Source organism: Salmo trutta, chromosome 36 (assembly GCF_901001165.1).
Source record: "Salmo trutta chromosome 36, fSalTru1.1, whole genome shotgun sequence".
NCBI classification, from domain to species: Eukaryota; Metazoa; Chordata; class Actinopteri; order Salmoniformes; family Salmonidae; genus Salmo; species Salmo trutta.
In genome coordinates, this window is record NC_042992.1 from 22,105,301 (window position 1) to 22,122,170 (window position 16,870).

General features: G+C 43.6%; 1 protein-coding gene across 3 annotated transcripts; it reads left to right on the top strand.

The window, feature by feature from the left end:
* Window positions 1-385: 385 nt before the first annotated feature.
* On the top strand, window positions 386-15,019 carry LOC115175651 (serine/threonine-protein phosphatase 1 regulatory subunit 10). Of its 3 annotated transcripts, XM_029735058.1 has the most exons (17): window positions 386-408; window positions 594-890; window positions 5,981-6,089; window positions 6,281-6,367; window positions 6,547-6,734; window positions 6,971-7,054; window positions 7,166-7,306; window positions 7,569-7,677; window positions 7,982-8,106; window positions 8,680-8,801; window positions 8,947-9,286; window positions 9,638-9,884; window positions 10,002-10,077; window positions 10,322-10,558; window positions 10,773-10,902; window positions 12,279-12,650; window positions 12,891-15,019. In XM_029735058.1, exons 3-17 carry the CDS (start codon window positions 5,983-5,985, stop codon window positions 13,052-13,054), a joined length of 2,529 nt encoding a protein of 842 aa, XP_029590918.1. In that variant the 5' UTR covers window positions 386-408; window positions 594-890; window positions 5,981-5,982; the 3' UTR covers window positions 13,055-15,019. The 3 variants fall into 3 exon arrangements, with proteins under 3 accessions (XP_029590918.1, XP_029590917.1, XP_029590919.1); XM_029735057.1 differs by having other exon boundaries at window positions 392-890; XM_029735059.1 differs by having other exon boundaries at window positions 392-890; window positions 8,947-9,265.
* The last annotated feature ends 1,851 nt before the right edge of the window (window positions 15,020-16,870 follow it).

Genomic DNA, 16,870 nt, shown 5'->3' on the forward strand with positions numbered 1-16,870 from the left:
CAAGGGTGTGGCAGGCAGCATGCTCGAGTGCATCGCAGCCATTTTGTAAAAATATTACAATCGAATTTATACCCAAATGTGATATTGTAACTCAATACAAGCACCATATGTTGTGAGTTAGCACTGGTACTCATTCAAATTTGTTTAGATAAGCAACAATAGACTTGGGATGTAAGGTAAATTGAAAAGAGAATGTACAAAACGTGCAGCGCCATCTTTCTATCCTTGAAGGCACATGTCGAACGACCTTCATCAGTGTTTTCTATAACAGCGCGTCACCAAAACTCCATTTTGTTACCATGAAAAACCCAGAAAGTGCTTGCGCGAAAACGCGTTTGACGTCATAAACTCACAGGGTATAAATACCAAGCCCCTCCCCTTCCAGTTCATTCCTGGATTAGTTCTGAGGTGAGTAACGTCGAAAGAAATACTGCTTAGTTTTGGAACAAAAACGACTGCGCAATTATCTATTTTAATCATAATCCATCATAACAAAGCTTTTTAAGATTAAGATGTGTATGAACACACGAAGAAAACAAGTGAATATATCTTAAATGTGTTTTTCGTTTTGTTTGCTCTTTTTTTCCCTTCAGGTATTTTGTCTGAAGAGTGGCGGTCGAGGACTTTGAACATTTATTCAAAAAAAAAACTTTTTTTCTTCAAGTAATGGACATTTGATTACTATTTTTGCCTCCAGTTTGTTCCAGAAGGAAAAGCTAGTTTTTAGCTACCACAACCCCGCCCATAAACCAGTTTGTTCCAGCCATAGATTGTTAACGTTATAAAAACATGACGGTTAACGATATAAAACTGATGTAACAAGAGATCTGTTGCTGTACAGCACAATATACAGTAGTAATATAGCTACTCGAGACGCTGAAGTATTTATAGTAAGTGTTTATTTTCAAAGCAATCTGAACCTAAATTAATGGAATTATTATTTGTTTAGTCGTAGATTTAGGCTAATGTCAAGTGTGCTAGTTGGATTCCGTACGTGGTTAGCTAGCTTTTTTTCAGTTCAAATGCAGCGAACGCTAACGATAGTTTATGAGCTCACACAGGAAAGTGCAGAGTGGAAACGCTCCGTTTCTTTGTGTGTGAGACTGATACAAATAAACTAACACATGTTTTAAGTTAATCATAAGCAATCTACTCATAAAGATTGCCGTAGGAAATATTTTTTGCCTATGAATCTGGATGTTTTTTTTTAAATCTACTAAATAGGGGAGAGATCCTTGGAATTTACACCTACCGCAATCTATACATAAAGATTGCTTAGATTGAAGATTACGGACTTCACTGGAAAAATCGTCCATTTGTGGTAATTTGCGACACAACGTATCGTCGATGTTGTTAGAGCAGGAAATACATTCCCTAGGTGTACGATATGTATACGGCAATCTGAGGATAAAGATTGCCTTATTGAAATGCGCAAGGGAGGGAACCTCCATTCGAAAAATTGCACAAGGCAGACAGACCGGTGTTGTCGGAATTATATCAAAATGGCGGGCTTGTTGTCGTTTTGTCCTTGCAGAACACGCAGCAATAATGGCTGCTGTGTTTATATGGAGCGACAGTCGTATTGGTTTCCCAGAATAGCGGAACGACTTTTCTTCTCGCTGTGTCCTTATCGCATGTGTACCCATTATAGCTAGATACCTTCTCGTTGTTTTTTGTTAATTGTAAATGATTCTCCGGCCGTGCAAATGTGATAGTATGCTAGCTGTGTTGTGGCCGGGTTAGCTGGCATACATTGTTCTTTATGTTCTCGAGGCTGTTGCAGCCACGAAGCCGTTAACAAAAGAGGGCAGGGCCTAGATTTATTTTCGGTGTATCACGGGTTAGTTTTCCCCTTTGAACGGCGAACTCCCCTAGCCTGGTCATTGAACGGGATCTTTATTCTGGTGGTATGGTAGGGCGTGCATGGCAATGACATGCCATTTGTCATAAAGGGCTCCCGGCTGCGTGATATTTAATTATATAACCATCATTAACATGGTGCGTTTGTAAGGCATATACAGATTCAGTAATTTGATTATCTACAGGCTTTCCCCCCATTATTTTCTATTTGTGACTAGTCATTTATTTTAGGAATATCTGCTTGGTCTAGGCTACAAACAGCAGTACCTATAGGACAAGTGTTTTTTTATTTTATATAATAATGATTGTCGACAGGGTTAAAACTAATATTATGTAAACAAAAAATGGCTTGCTATTGGCAGGGGTTTGTGCAAGTGTGACAAGTATTTGTTACATTGTAGCTAAATGATAACATGTGATACCCTTTTCAACTGCATTGCTATATATTTGAGTAAATACAGCAAAGCAATTTTGTGTGTGTTTGAATATTAATTTACTTGACTTTTCCCCCATCAAATTATTCTTTACTAGGCTGTCTTATCAATAACTTCATTCTATTGACGTGTGTGTGCGCGTGTGTAACAGTTGTGACATTTTCAGGAGTTGTGTGTTATGTCCCGTGTTGTGGAGTTCTGAGACTATATAAAACTTCTACTACAACAGTTAAACGGGTAAGACCAAACTGATTTCCTCACATCATGACATTTCAAAATGAAATACTTGGATATTGTCCAAGCAATACTTGGATACAGTAATTCAAAGTATAGGATAATGAACATGGTCATAAACATATTATAATGACTTTTAAAATATTAACATGATAAGGGTTCAGTTGTGCACTGAACAATGAGAAAAATGCATGCAGAAGTCCCGCCCCTACTGTTGGTGTTATGATTTATGCATAGATTGGGTTTGAGCAAGGCCAAGCAAAAATTCTAATTATATTTTACTGCAATGGTTTAATAGGTTAGTGGAGATTTGACTTAGTTTTATACGTAAAGGATCCAGCCATAGTCAGTTTTATACGTAAAGGATCCAGCCATAGTCAGTTTTATACGTAAAGGATCCATCCATAGTCAGTTTTATACGTAAAGGATCCAGCCATAGTCAGTTTTATAAGTAAAGGATCCAGCCATAGTCAGTTTTGTACGTAAAGGATCCAGCCATAGTCAGTTTTATACGTAAAGGATCCAGCCATAGTCAGTTTTATACATAAAGGATCCAGCAATAGTCAGTTTTATACGTAAAGGATCCAGCCATAGTCAGTTTTATATGTAAAGGATCCAGCCATAGTTAGTTTTATACGTAAAGGATCCAGCCATAGTCAGTTGTATACGTAAAGGATCCAGCCATAGTCAGTTGTATACGTAAAGGATCCAGCCATAGTCAGTTGTATACGTAAAGGATCCAGCCATAGTCAGTTGTATACGTAAAGGATCCAGCCATAGTCAGTTTTATACGTAAAGGATCCAGCCATAGTCAGTTTTATACGTAAAGGATCCAGCCATAGTCAGTTGTATACGTAAAGGATCCAGCCATAGTCAGTTTTGTACATAAAGGATCCAGCCATAGTCAGTTTTATACGTAAAGGATCCAGCCATAGTCAGTTTTGTACGTAAAGGATCCAGCCATAGTCAGTTTTATACGTAAAGGATCCAGCCATAGTCAGTTGTATACGTAAAGGATCCAGCCATAGTCAGTTTTGTACGTAAAGGATCCAGCCATAGTCAGTTTTGTACGTAAAGGATCCAGCCATAGTCAGTTTTGTACGTAAAGGATCCAGCCATAGTCAGTTTTGTACGTAAAGGATCCAGCCATAGTCAGTTTTGTACGTAAAGGATCCAGCCATAGTCAGTTTTATACGTAAAGGATCCAGCCATAGTCAGTTTTGTACGTAAAGGATCCAGCCATAGTCACTGGATCCTCAACTGAGGTCGTTCTACTGTTCTCTTTTTATATGGCATTGTAATATGACGTCGGTATTTTCCGTTAACTATTGTTCTTGTTTTAACCACCCACTTGTACTTGAGCCAATCTCCTGCTCAGCTTAAGTATACATTTCAAATATATTCAAAGCCAAATTAAATTACTTTCGTTTGGTGAATTTGACATTTTTTTAAATATATATATTTTGTATAAATTTGCTTTGATACATGTATTCATTAATTAGTAGTTTGAAATGTGGATTTCTTTTGTCCACATTTGCATGGAGGTGTAGTGCTTGTACATTTGATACAATTTGTAATTCCTTGTACTAAGCTATAGGGGGCAGTAAATGCTAAGAAACGTTCCACTACTCCATGGGGGGGAGACCATTGAACCAAGGGGGTTGTCATTGATAATGCTTCAGATTAAATATTCCCTTTATTTTAATGTTAATCATAGGCAATTAACATAGTGGCTCCACAGTAGTCCTATACACTTTTAAGGGAAGTACGTGCGAGGTCAACCACGTACAAAACCAATACTTACAATATCATTTCAATTACCTTCTAAATAATTATTTATACTTACACACACAAAATAGGTTCCTTAGATAACTGAAATTAATAGTACTATGCATTTGTCATAGAATAGGCTTCTTCTGTGCTCTCTTCAACCAACTGTATTCCTTGGAGTTCCTGTGCTACCTGAGACTGACGACTGGTAATATGACTGCACACTTCTCTGTCAGTGAAGGAGCTGGTCAGTCATTCCAACCACCAGTTTAGTGCACCGCAAGCCTGAAACTGAATACCGGTAGACTTTCAGTTTGAGGGCCTTCCGTGTGTGTGTGTGTGTGTGTGTGTGCGCCTCAGTGTTTAGCTTCCAATATGTGTCCTATTAGTAGAGGGGGAAGCTACTCATGGTATTTGCCACCCATACACACGACGTAGACTAGCATCCTCCTCTGTTACCAGAACAGCATCACTAGAGTATTCTAGCTTCTACAGCTCTCATCACCTTTGACATTCAATAGGTTATTTTTCTGAGACTAGAACAGTACAAATGGCAGGTTGACAAGGCTGCTCCTCAGCCCAATGACTCATTTCCCCTCCACTGTAGCTTGTAGGTTTACTGGTTGTTTTGCTCATATCCAAGCCTAATCACTCATGTTTTTAATTTGCACTTACCATGAACTTGTTTGTTGTACATATTATGAAGGCAATCATGAGTGGAAGGTTTTGTTGAAACTTGTTTTGTAATGTTTTAATAATCTGAATAAAGCATAGCTACTTGAATGTATTGCGCCGCCCTTGGGGGAAGTCCACATGAACCTATTCTTAACTACAGCCCAACCTGTCATTTTCTCATAATGTGTGGTGTTGAACTGACTCCTTGCATATTTTCTCTCTCTCTGTTCTATTGAATTACTGACACAGAAAATGAACTAGCAGCATGACCTATAAGCAGTCTTTGTATTAGGTCTACCCTGCTGTCTTAGGGGAATCCCACCGGAGCTACTGGGAGAACAGGGACAGTAGGCTCTCAGTCATTACCTCTTCTCCCTCAGCTATGAGAATAACCCCACAGAACAGACCAATCCATCCCTCTGGAGAAAATGAAATGAACATTATTTTTTTTTAAGAATGAGGCAACCCATCAGTGAGTCATGGTGTTCACTGTGGTACATCATTTGGAATGCGAAGGCAGCACCTTGGCTGAGGGGTTAGTTGGGACTGTCACTGCCCCCCTTTTCCTTGTTTTGACAGATTTCAGTGTGGCTGAAGATCTAGCAATGTGGGTATTTTTGACGTAGGCCTCGGGCCATTGGGATGTTGCTCTCGGCTTTGTAGCTAGGAGGAAACGGTACAATCTATGCAGTATGGATTTCAGCCTTGGTCGGTCGTGTGGTAGAGTGGAGTTTGGAGATGTCTTATGGTTTAGTACCTAAGTTGAATTGTCTGTAAGCCGTTACTTTTTGCAGGATTTAGAGATGAACGGATGGTGTCAGTTCCAAGGAGTCCTCCCAAAACAAAGTCAAATCTGACATGCCTGGGTGCAGTTCAGTGCGAACATCACTTTAGCGGCACATTGAAAGAGACTATAACAATTACTGTTTAGTAAGCGCCAGAGTTATAAGATTTGATTTGACGATATCCTGTATGTTAAGTATGTTTGTCTCTTCCTCTCTGAGCAGAGATGGCGGTGGGCCCGGTGGACCCCAGAGAGGTCCTGAAGGGAGTAGAGAACCTGCTGGGGAAAGATGGAGAGCTCCGCAGCCTGGAGGGAGTCCCCAAAGTTTTCAGGTAATTAACATACTGCCATTTTTTAAATTTTATGATGTGCTTTCGAACTTGTATACCATTTTTCCAGCTTTTACTGTTTAGTGTTTTTCATGAATTATTTTGACATTATTTTGAGTTGCCAGTGTAGACCGGACCATAATGGTAGCATTCTTTTGTTCTGACCGTTGGTTTTCTTGGTCTTTTTTCCACAGTCTCATGAAGGGCTCTCACAAGATGGTGAGCAGGTGTATGTACCTGAATATCCTACTGCAGACCAAGTCCCATGACATTCTCAACCGGTAAGATCTACTCCCATTTTATGTCATTTATTGTTTAGTAACTTCAGTAGGGAGTTTTTTGCCACTGCTACTGCTTGTTCTTTGGGGTGTTGGGGGTCTAGGCCGGATTACTGTAACGCTCTTTGTAAAAATGGGCCATTTAGATTCAATTTGATTGACTCTTCCATCCCTTCATCCAGGTTTATCCGAGTGGGAGGCTACAAGCTGCTGAACGCATGGCTGACCTACTCCAAGACTAGCAACAACACCCCCCTGTTACAGCTCATCCTGCTGACGCTGCAGAAACTGCCCCTCACTGTAGACCACCTGAAACAGAACAACACTGCCAAACTGGTCAAGCAGCTCAGCAAGACTGGAGAGACTGAGGGTATGTTTTTAAACAACTTTCATTTCCCTTGCGGTCCACCCTCTTCAATACCCTGAGCTGACTAAATAGACCTCTGTGAGGAAATAGTTTAGCATTGTATTTGTAACTCACTTTCTCACAAACCCAAAGTCAAGATGATACAGTTCCTAGTGGTGGTATCTGTGCAGTAGATGTAAATAGTTTTATGATGGTGTCTGAGGTTGATGTGTAACTAATGCTGTCTCTCTGTCTCTCAGAGCTGAGGAAGCTGTCTGCTGGGCTGGTGGATGGCTGGATGGCTACCATCCGCTCCCAGAGTGTCTCCGCCACCTCTCCTGCAGGTAACTACTACTCTCCTATCCCTCGTTCCCTCGTTTTTACTTTTTTCCTCTCTAACTCTCCGCTCCCCTGTAATCTCTTCGTTTACATAACACCCTCTCTCTTTCTCTCAGATAAGAAGCGGAAGAAGGAGGAGGGGAAAGTGCCAGTCCGAGAGGTGAAGGCGGCTGATGGAGGGAAGGCAGCGGAGGAGGAGAGGAAGAGGGAGAAGCCCAAAGCTCACGCTCCCAGCCATGCTAAGATCCGCTCTATAGGTACACTACGCTCCCTTCACCGCCATCTGGTCAAACTACACGCACACTCTGTCCTCACAGTTTATCACAAAAAAGTTTAATTTACAAAATATGATTCTGTGTATAAGGTTGTCCTTCGATAGAAGACGGGCAACAGTAATATGCAAATGAAGAAGTCATTGTGTTTCTGGCTGTAGGGATGAAGCTCCTGCTGTTGCAAAAGTGCTGGATGTAGGACTATATAATATCCTGGTCTGACCCTGTCCTGTTTGTTGTCTTCCAGGCCTGGAGATGGATGCTCCCACCCCTGTCCCAGTCAAGAAGCCCCCCGTGGCCCTCCAGCTGGGAGACAAGTACAACATCAAACCAGCCCAAGTCCTCAAGAGACCCAGGTAACCTACACTTCAGACAGTAATAACAGCTTTGTTCATATTGTGTATATTCATCGTCAATCTGTGTTTTACCAGGCAATAACAGGATAAAAATGTCCTAACCACAGCATAAAACACTGCTCAGTGCTTCCCCCTAGGTGGTTAATGAGAGTATTGACCAAACCTGTCTGGCAAATGTATTTGCCATTTGTAATGAATATATTGTAACTCTTACTCACTGAACCTCTCCCATGTATCTCTCTCTACCAGTTTGGGTCCTATGGAGTAAAATTGAACATGTTTCTCTTGTCTTTCTCTCTACCAGTTTTGGTCCTCTGGACCCTCCCCCGGTGGAGAAGAAGTATAAACCCCTCAACACCACTCCTAACCAGACCAAGGAGATCAAGGTGAAGATCATCCCGGCACAACGTAAGACCTCAACAGAAATCGGTATGTACTTTCTTTTTGACCCCTTCACTGCATGTACAGTAGTAGATGAGACCTAACCCATCAACATGGAGAAGATTAGACCTAACCCCTCAACATGGAGAAGATTAGACCTAACCCCTCAACATGGAGAAGATTAGACCTAACCCCTCAACATGGAGAATATATCAAGGTTGAGGTCAATTCCTTTTCAATTCAGGGAGTTAAGTGACATTCCAAGTATCCTAAGTACTTGTCTATGAGAACATTTTGGTATTTGCTTACTTCCTGAGTTGACTGGTTTGAAATTGAATTGACCTCCTCAACCCTGGTAGATACCCACACACTGCTGTAAATGTTCCCCTACTGGAAGGTCTTCAAGACTGAAACATTGCAGTAAACTAAGAGCATACAAACCGTTTCAGAGCATAAACAAGCATTTGTTTCTTTCACATGATATGTTGTTTTGTACCCTACCCCTGAGAAAATAGTGTGATGTGTGTAGTACACACTTTGAAACCCCTCTCCCCCTCAACGAAACCTGCAGTATTTTGACTGTCAGTGACATCACTAAGGTACCCTCCTCTCTCTCTGCAGCCCTTGAGGGTACAGGCTTCCTGGATGCCCTAAACTCCGCCCCTGTTTCTCTCATCAAGATCAAGAAGAAGAAAGGAAGGGAAGGGAGAGACCCCAAAGCTGTCTCTCCCACGTCAAACAAGGTAAACACATACCTTCCTGACCAGACAGACAGCACAGACTACTCTCTCTGCTATGCTGACTCTACACCTGAATCTATGGGAAGGCTGTGCAAATGGAATTGAGTATTCACCCATCTCTCTCTCTTTACATCCCTCCTCCTCTCAGCCGTGTCCATTCGAGGGTAAACCTCACTATCCGTCACCTCAGGGCGGCACCAAGCCCTCGTCCCCAGAGACCCAGGTGGCCTCCACCACCCCTCCCCACGAGGTCCCAGTAGACCTGGAGCAACCCGGCACACCCGTGCCCGCCGACGACCCAGAGGCCATGGACACGGGCAGCGAGAAGCCCAGTGCCCTGGCTGAACCCCGCGGCGAAGAGGAGGGTCAGCTGACCAAGAAGGGCAAGAAGAAGAAAAGCGTGCGCTGGGCCGAGGAGGAGCAGCTCACACAGTACTTCTACTTCGACCTGGACGAGACCGAGAGAGGTGAGAGAACAAAAACTAACGGTAACTTCAATTTAATTTCTTCAGTCGGTGTTGTGTGTAATTGCACGTTAAACTGTGGTTGTATAGTCAAACTAGATAGCCAACAGCCCAATAAAGACATGCTCAACACTTTACATTTGACTTTTCTGTTAAATTTAGTCTTTGGGCAGGGATGTGATTTTCCCCCCCCCCCCTGCTTTTCTGTAATTTATCTTAAATCCCCCCCCCCCGAAAAATACCTATTCCCTCATCAAAATCCAGCTTTTTCTGCTTTTCTATCTTGTCGTGATCACATCCCTGTTGTGTGCCTTGGCTAACCTTCTCATTCTCCACCTCTCTCCTTCGTCCTGTTCCTTCTATCCCCCTCTCCAGTCAACGTCAACAAGGTCAAGGACTTTGGCGAGGCGGCGAAGCGCGAGATGATGATGGACCGCCACACGTTTGAGATGGCGAGGCGCCTGTCCCACGACTCCATGGAGGAGCGCGTCCCCTGGAGCCCCCCAAGGCCCCTGGCCCTTACCGGCCCCCTGGTCAACGCTGGTGCCAATAGCACAGAGAGACTCACACAGAGGGACCGTGAGACGGGCATCCTGCAGGAGATCTTCCTCACCAAGGAGAGGTACGGATTCACACATGCCTTAAAATTATATGGATTTCTATAGCCTAGTAGGTTACCAGGTGCTCAAAGTGCCTCACATTGTGTTGCGGAAGCTCACCTCTTGTCTCTTCTCCTCAGTGTTCCTGACAGCCCCCATGAACCAGAGCCTGAGGCCTACGAACCCATGCCTCCACGCCTCATACCCCTGGACGAGGTGGGATATACCCTTTTCTGTCAATCACTTTGGTGCCGTTTGAAAGATGTGTTCAACTACAATGAATGCACAACCAAACGTTTTGAACATAAAATAGGAAGCATTACAAGTGTTATCAGTTTTGACTTTTACTCTTAAGAGTTTTGCATCTGAAAAAGTGCTAAAGTCCTGTAATGCATAAAGACAACGCTAAAAGCTCCAAACATCCTCTGTGTCCAGTGACCTAACTCCCGCTCTTCTCCAGGACTCGACCATGATGGATGACAGCTACATGGAGCCCATGGACACGTCGTCCCAGCCTGGCTCTGGTGTGGGCCCCGGGGGGGTGGAGGGCTCCAAGCTGCCCCCTGTCCTCGCCAACCTCATGGGCAACCTGGGGGCCAACAACCTTTTGAGTAACCTAGGCAACATTGCCCAGGGCACGCCTGGTGCCCCCGCTAACCCCTCCGTCAACGTACAGGAGCTACTCACCTCCATTATGGTAAGCGATACCAATCCTGTTTTTGTAACCCTGCCATTATGTAATCTCACTGAGAAACTTTATGATTGGATGATTTCAAGTATTAATGTGTTGTCTACTGTAACTGTTTTAAAACAGAACTTCTGAACCCCTGGAAAAGCCCTGGAACCAGTGTATCTGTGATGTTTATTTTAGTCTGTCATGATTTGGCTTAACCCCTCCCTTCCTCCTGTAGGGAGCTAGTGGTGGCCAGTCTACTGAGGACCTGATCAAGCAGCCAGACTTCTCTGAAAAGATCAAACAGCTGCTGGGCTCTCTACAGCAGACCCAGAACCAGGGCCCCCCCACCGGACCCCCGCCCGGAGGTACACACACACCTTTACAACACACACTTAAGCACACATAGACCCCCTACACAACACACTATCGACCATAGTCTGTTACTGGAAAAAGGTATGTGTTTGCTATATTGTGGATAAAGCGTTAACTGTCTAACAGAACACAGAGGGTGTTCTTTAATGGAAGCCTCTCCAACAAAATCCAGGTAGAATCAGTGTTTCCCCAGGGCAGCTGTCTAGGCCCCTTTTTCCATTCTTTACTAACGACATACCAATGGCTTTGAGTAAAGGCAGTGTGTCTGTATGCGGATGACGCAACACTATACACGTCAGCTACTACAGCGACTGAAATGACTCCAACACTTAAAGAGCTGCAGTTAGTTTCAGAGTGGGTAGCAAGGAATAAGTTAGTCTAAATATTTCTAACTAAAAGCATTGTATTTGGGACAAATCATTTACTAAACCTCAACTAAATCTTGTAATGAATAATGTGGAAATTGAGCAAGTTGAGATGACTAAACTGCTTGGAGTAACACTAGATTGTAAACTGTTATGGTCAAAATATATTGATGCTGTAGTAGCTAAGATGGGGAGAAGTCTCTATAATAAAGCGATGCTCTGCCTTCTTAACAACACCATCAACAAGGCAGGTCCTACAGGCCCTAGTTTTGTTGCACCTGGACTACTGTTCAGTTGTGTGGTCAGGTGCCACAAAGAGGGACTTGCAATTGGCTCAGAACAGGGCAGCACGGCTGGCCCTTGGATGTACACAGAGAGCTAACATTAATCATAAAGTATTGACATGTTGAATGCACCGAGCTGTTTGTCTAAACTACTGGCACACAGCTCAGACACCCATGCATACCCCACAAGACATGCCACTAGAGGTCTCTTCACAGTCCAGAACAGACTAAAGGAGGCGCACAGTACTACATAGAGTCTTGACTACATGCAACTCTATTCCACATCAAGTAACTCATGCCAGCAGTAAAATGAGATGTAAAAACCAGATAAAAAATACACCTTTTGGAACAGCAGGGACTGTGAAGCAACACAAACATAGACACATGCATACAAACACACAATAACAAACGTACTATACACACACGTACACACAGATTTTGTGTGGTAGATATGCCTGAGGGTACACATTTAATATGTTGTGAAATCTGTTGTGAATGTACTGTAATGTTTTTAAAAATGTAGAACTGCCTTCATTTTCCTGGACCCCAGGAATAGTAGCTGCTGCCTTCACAACAGCTAATAGGAATCCATAATAAATACACACCTTCCTCTCTCTTGTTCTAACACAAACCAAGTATTCTTACATTTCCTCCTTCTCTTAACTGTATATGATGATATGCGTACTAGAATGGTTGTTAAAGTATGTCTTTCCTCCTCAGTGAGCCAGGGCCTGTTGGGCCACGGTCCAGGCATGAACAACATGCCCAACATGGGTATGCCCATGAACGGAGTGGGGTACCCTCCTGCAGGCAAGCCCCTGGGCCCCGGAGGCCCCCACTACAACCATCCCCCGCCCCCACACAACCATGGACCCCCTGGCTTCAACGCCAACCCCCGCATGATGGGGCCCCCGCCACCCCAGGGCCACGGAGGAGACAACAGCAACTACTGGGGGGACGACTCAATGAGAGGGGGGCCACACCGGGGCGGAGGGGGCCACTTCCACCGTGGGGGCCGAGGGAGAGGAGGGGAACAGGTGGGCTTCAGAGGGAGAGGACGAGGGGGGCCTAGAGGAGGACACAACATGGGAGGTGAGTTGACTTAGAAAGGGAATGTTCCTTCTACTAATTCTATTTCTTTTAGACATATAGGGCCAGTCTGAAACACCACCCTGTGTTGCCCATGTAGGACTCTGCCCCACTGTAGTGCAATAAAAGTAAAGACCAAGTTGATTTCCGTTTGCCATCTTCTAGCCTTGATGCAGTCAGTTCATACGTTTGGTTTGCCTGGCTAGTTGTGTACTAACGCTGTTCTTTTCTCTCTCCTCTCAGACATGTCCAAGAGGCCAGTGTGTCGCCACTTCATGATGAAAGGAAACTGCCGTTACGAGAGCAACTGTGCTTTCTACCACCCTGGTGTCAACGGTCCTCCACTGCCCCCCAACCACCCCGCCCACAACCAGTACAATGACCACGGGCCCCAACACGGGCACTAGACCACCGACACACCTCGAACACTAAGACGTGACAATACCCTGATACTACCACTAGGTGGCAGAACTCTGAATTCATGAGCTGCCGGTTTAGTTTCACCACTGGAACAGATACAGACAGCCTACCAGGCTAGAAAGACAGTCGGATGTGACCATCAATGTGAGAGACAGACAGGGCTGTGTCCTGCAGCCTTAACAGCTGCTCTGGTCTGGTAATCTCAATGTGATTTTTCTGCAGGTCTGTTGAAGAAGCAGTTCCACTACTGTTCTCCTACTGTGTGACTGGGACTTTGATATGAAGGCTCACCAGTAGCAGAGGAAGATACTGAATATAGAAGGCAGAATCAGACATTTGTCTACTACTTCCTCTTCCTCTCTCCCCACACCAACCCAATATATCCCCCCAAGAAATTCTCGACTTCCTACGTCCATTTTTGTTTGCCCTGCTCGCTCAAACTCCCTTGATCAGGGACAGAGGACATTGCTTGTACACCAGAATACACAGATGCTCATGCCCTGGCTTTGTAAAAGTATAGGTACTGCTATAGCTGTGAGATGATCATTTAGTATGTTTGTATAGATGTTTTATTGTGATCATTTTTAACACAGTTGCTTCAGGTTGATGATGTACAGTAACCAGACACTATGACCACTATGACTTATGGTTGCGGTCTGTCACTTTCCCATATAGCCTATCAGCCAGCCCTGTCTAATGCACTAGTCTCTACATCTTTGTCTGCTACTTCAATCAGCACTGAGCTTAGAGGTCAACAATGAAGATGGCAAATCAATAGAAACATCTCCAGGATCTCCCCAGTAGTGAGTCGGACTCCTTGAAGCTAAATTACTCTTCCATCATTCTGCTCTGTAGTTGTGTAGCGTCACTCCTGCCCTGGCTGTGCCTATTGGACCATGCTCCCCTGACAGACAGGATCTTCAGCTAACCATCAGCTCCAGAATGAGTCTAAGCCCCGCCCCTCTCTCCTGAATGACTGAATGTAGCAATGTGGTCCCCTGAGTTTTCAAACTGTAGTCAGAAAGACGTGGCCAAATTACAATGTTCAGTACACCATTTTAAAACCTATTTACGGCCAAGTGGCATGCAAGAAAGACATGCCACTTTTTCAACCGTAGGATTTCAACAGAAAACAAGACAATGAATGTGAAGTCGACCAAATAATTGTAATATTGTTTGATGTTGTTTGCCAACTTCCCCATAGGCAAGAGCGTTATCAGTTAGGAAGCACTTTAAAAGGAAAGATGAGGGCCAAATCCAAGTTGTTTTCACCAGGCAGCCAGACTGACAGGACAGGACCACCACGTTGCTTGTTCTACTACTATATAGCTCCTGCTTTAGAAAACCCTGCCTCAAACAGTTCCCCTCAAGATCAAACCAATGAAACAGTATTAAGAGAACGTTTAACTGAACCACCCATAGAGGAATGTCTAGGCACTGAACGAACAAACGTGTTGCGTTTTCTGATAGTGAGTACCAGTACTCACTATCACAGGAGAGGGAACAACAGGACTAAAAGAGTACATTATAGTGAAAAAAGTTCAGGTCTAATGGAAGCCTCTGATTTTTATATTTCAACAACTGTGACAAAAATGATGGTTGGATGCCCTGTGGCAGACATATAGTCCCCTTTTATATAAGTGCTTCTTCACACACAGGCCTGTATTAGCTTGTATGGGCTTCAGTGTTCGGTCAGTGTTAAATGTCCATTGGGGTAAAACTAAGGAATCATTCTCTGGGTCAACTAATTCAAAGTGTTTTCTGTGAAAACCGTGGCCTTAATGTCTCTTGTGGGACTATAATTATGTCAAATTTAGTTTTGGGTTGGATTTATTGCATTTTTATTTTGATATGATACTGATGAGTTGGATCTCTCCAATAAGGTCCACGTTTTTGTTAAATTCTTGTATCCATTTATTTTGTACATGTATTAATAAATGTCTTAAAATGAATGTATCCGTGTTGTCTCTGTGCTGCTATACTGTTTGTTGCTACTTGGCTACGTGCCAAACTTTTAATGACCGTTTAATGAAGAATCTGCAATTAACAAATTTACTACTGGCTTGATTTTGTTCTCGCTCTACGTTTTTTTTATTCAACTTTCTCACCCTGGACAGTTTCTAGGCATGGTTCTACAGGACCTCCAGCAGAAAAAGCTAAGTAGTAACATTAACCAATGCCATCTAATTGCAGTCGCTGTACTCATAATATGCAGGAGAACTATCTATCGCCTTATGGGTAAGCCGAGTTGCAAACCCAATTTCAGACGCAATCGTTAGGAAAGGATGAAACCGCGTCTGTACCACCAGTAAGTACAGAACTCCCCCCCCCCCATCCCCTTCTGGAGAGGAAGAAAATGCTGTCGGCATGCTCAACCGGTGTCGCTCACTCTGCAGACAAACTTTCAACTGGTTCTCCCCATTTAAGTTACGAGTTCAGAGGTCGAACCTTCTCATGTCTCCTTCCTAGCTGCCAAACATCCCACCATTAGCTCAGACAAATTGAAACCCCTAGTCATTGGCGACTCCATTACCCGCAATATTAGATTTAAAAAGAATCATCCTGCGATCGTGCACCATTTACCAGGGGGCAGGGCCACCGATGTTAGCCAGCACCATCTTCAGATTAGCCTTAAGGCTAAAGCTGGTGAGTGTAGAGAGTACAGGGATATTGTTAACCATGTGGGCACCAACAATGTTAGATGAAACAGAGGTCAGACGTGTAATATAGCTACAGCGTGTAAATTAGCTAGAAAGATGTTGGCATTGAGTAATTGTCTCTGGCCCACTGCCAGTTAGGGGAGTGATGAGCTCACAACTCAATCGCTGGTTGAACATTTTTCTGCCCCTCCCAAAATATATCATTTGTAGATAATTGGCCCGCTTTCTGGGACTCGCCCACAAACAGGACCAAGCCTGGCCAGCTGAGGAGTGATGGACTCCATCCTAGTTTGAGGGGTACTCTCATTTTATCTATCAACATAGACAGGGCTCTAACTCCTTTAGCTCCACAATGAGATAGGGTGCAGGCCAGGCGGCAGGCTGTCTGCTGCTAGCACAGTCAGTGTAGTCAGCTTAGTTTCCCCCATTGAGACAGTGTCTGTGCCTCGATCTAGGTTGTGAAAATATAAACATGATAGTGTTTGCTTTAGCAATCTCACTGAAAATAATTTTTGAAAGATACTGTGATAATGCCTCACCTCAAAATAGGACTACTTCATGTTAGATCCCTCTTCCAAGGCAGTCATAGTCAATGAACTAATCACTGATTATAACCTTGATGTGATTGGCCTGACTGAAACACGGCTTAAGCCTAATGAATTTACTAAGTTAAATTAGGCCTGTCCTCCAGTGACAATATCTCCTCTCCTCCAGTGGCCATATCTCCATGCGCATCCCGCAAAAGCAGAAGAGATTCTAAAAATGTTTTGCTGCAAATTTAAATGTATAAAAAAAAAAAAAAACATTTTTTAAATCTTTTGAGTTTCTAGTCATGAAGTCTATGCAGTTTACCCAAGCACTTTTACAGCTACTGTTTACAGGCCTCCTGGGCCGTATACAGCATTCCCTGAATTTCTATCGGACCGAGTAGTCATGGCAGATAATATAACAATTTTTGGTGACTATCCACATGGAGAAGTTCACAGACTCCAAAAGGCTTTCTGAGCCATCATTGACTCAGTGGGTTTGTCCAACATGTCTCCAGACCTATGCATTGCCACAGTCATACCCTGGATCTGGTTCTATCCCGTGGAATAAAAACTGTGGATCTAAATGTTTTACCTCACAATCCTGGACTATTGG

Bases quoted from the DNA above. Each gene is read 5' to 3' on its own strand.
- LOC115175651 (XM_029735058.1), top strand. From the start codon at position 5,983: ATGGCGGTGGGCCCGGTGGACCCCAGAGAGGTCCTGAAGGGAGTAGAG. The intron at 6,090-6,280 runs GTAATTAACATA...TTTTTTCCACAG, and splicing joins GGAGTCCCCAAAGTTTTCAG to TCTCATGAAGGGCTCTCACA. The intron at 8,107-8,679 runs GTATGTACTTTC...CTCTCTCTGCAG, and splicing joins TAAGACCTCAACAGAAATCG to CCCTTGAGGGTACAGGCTTC.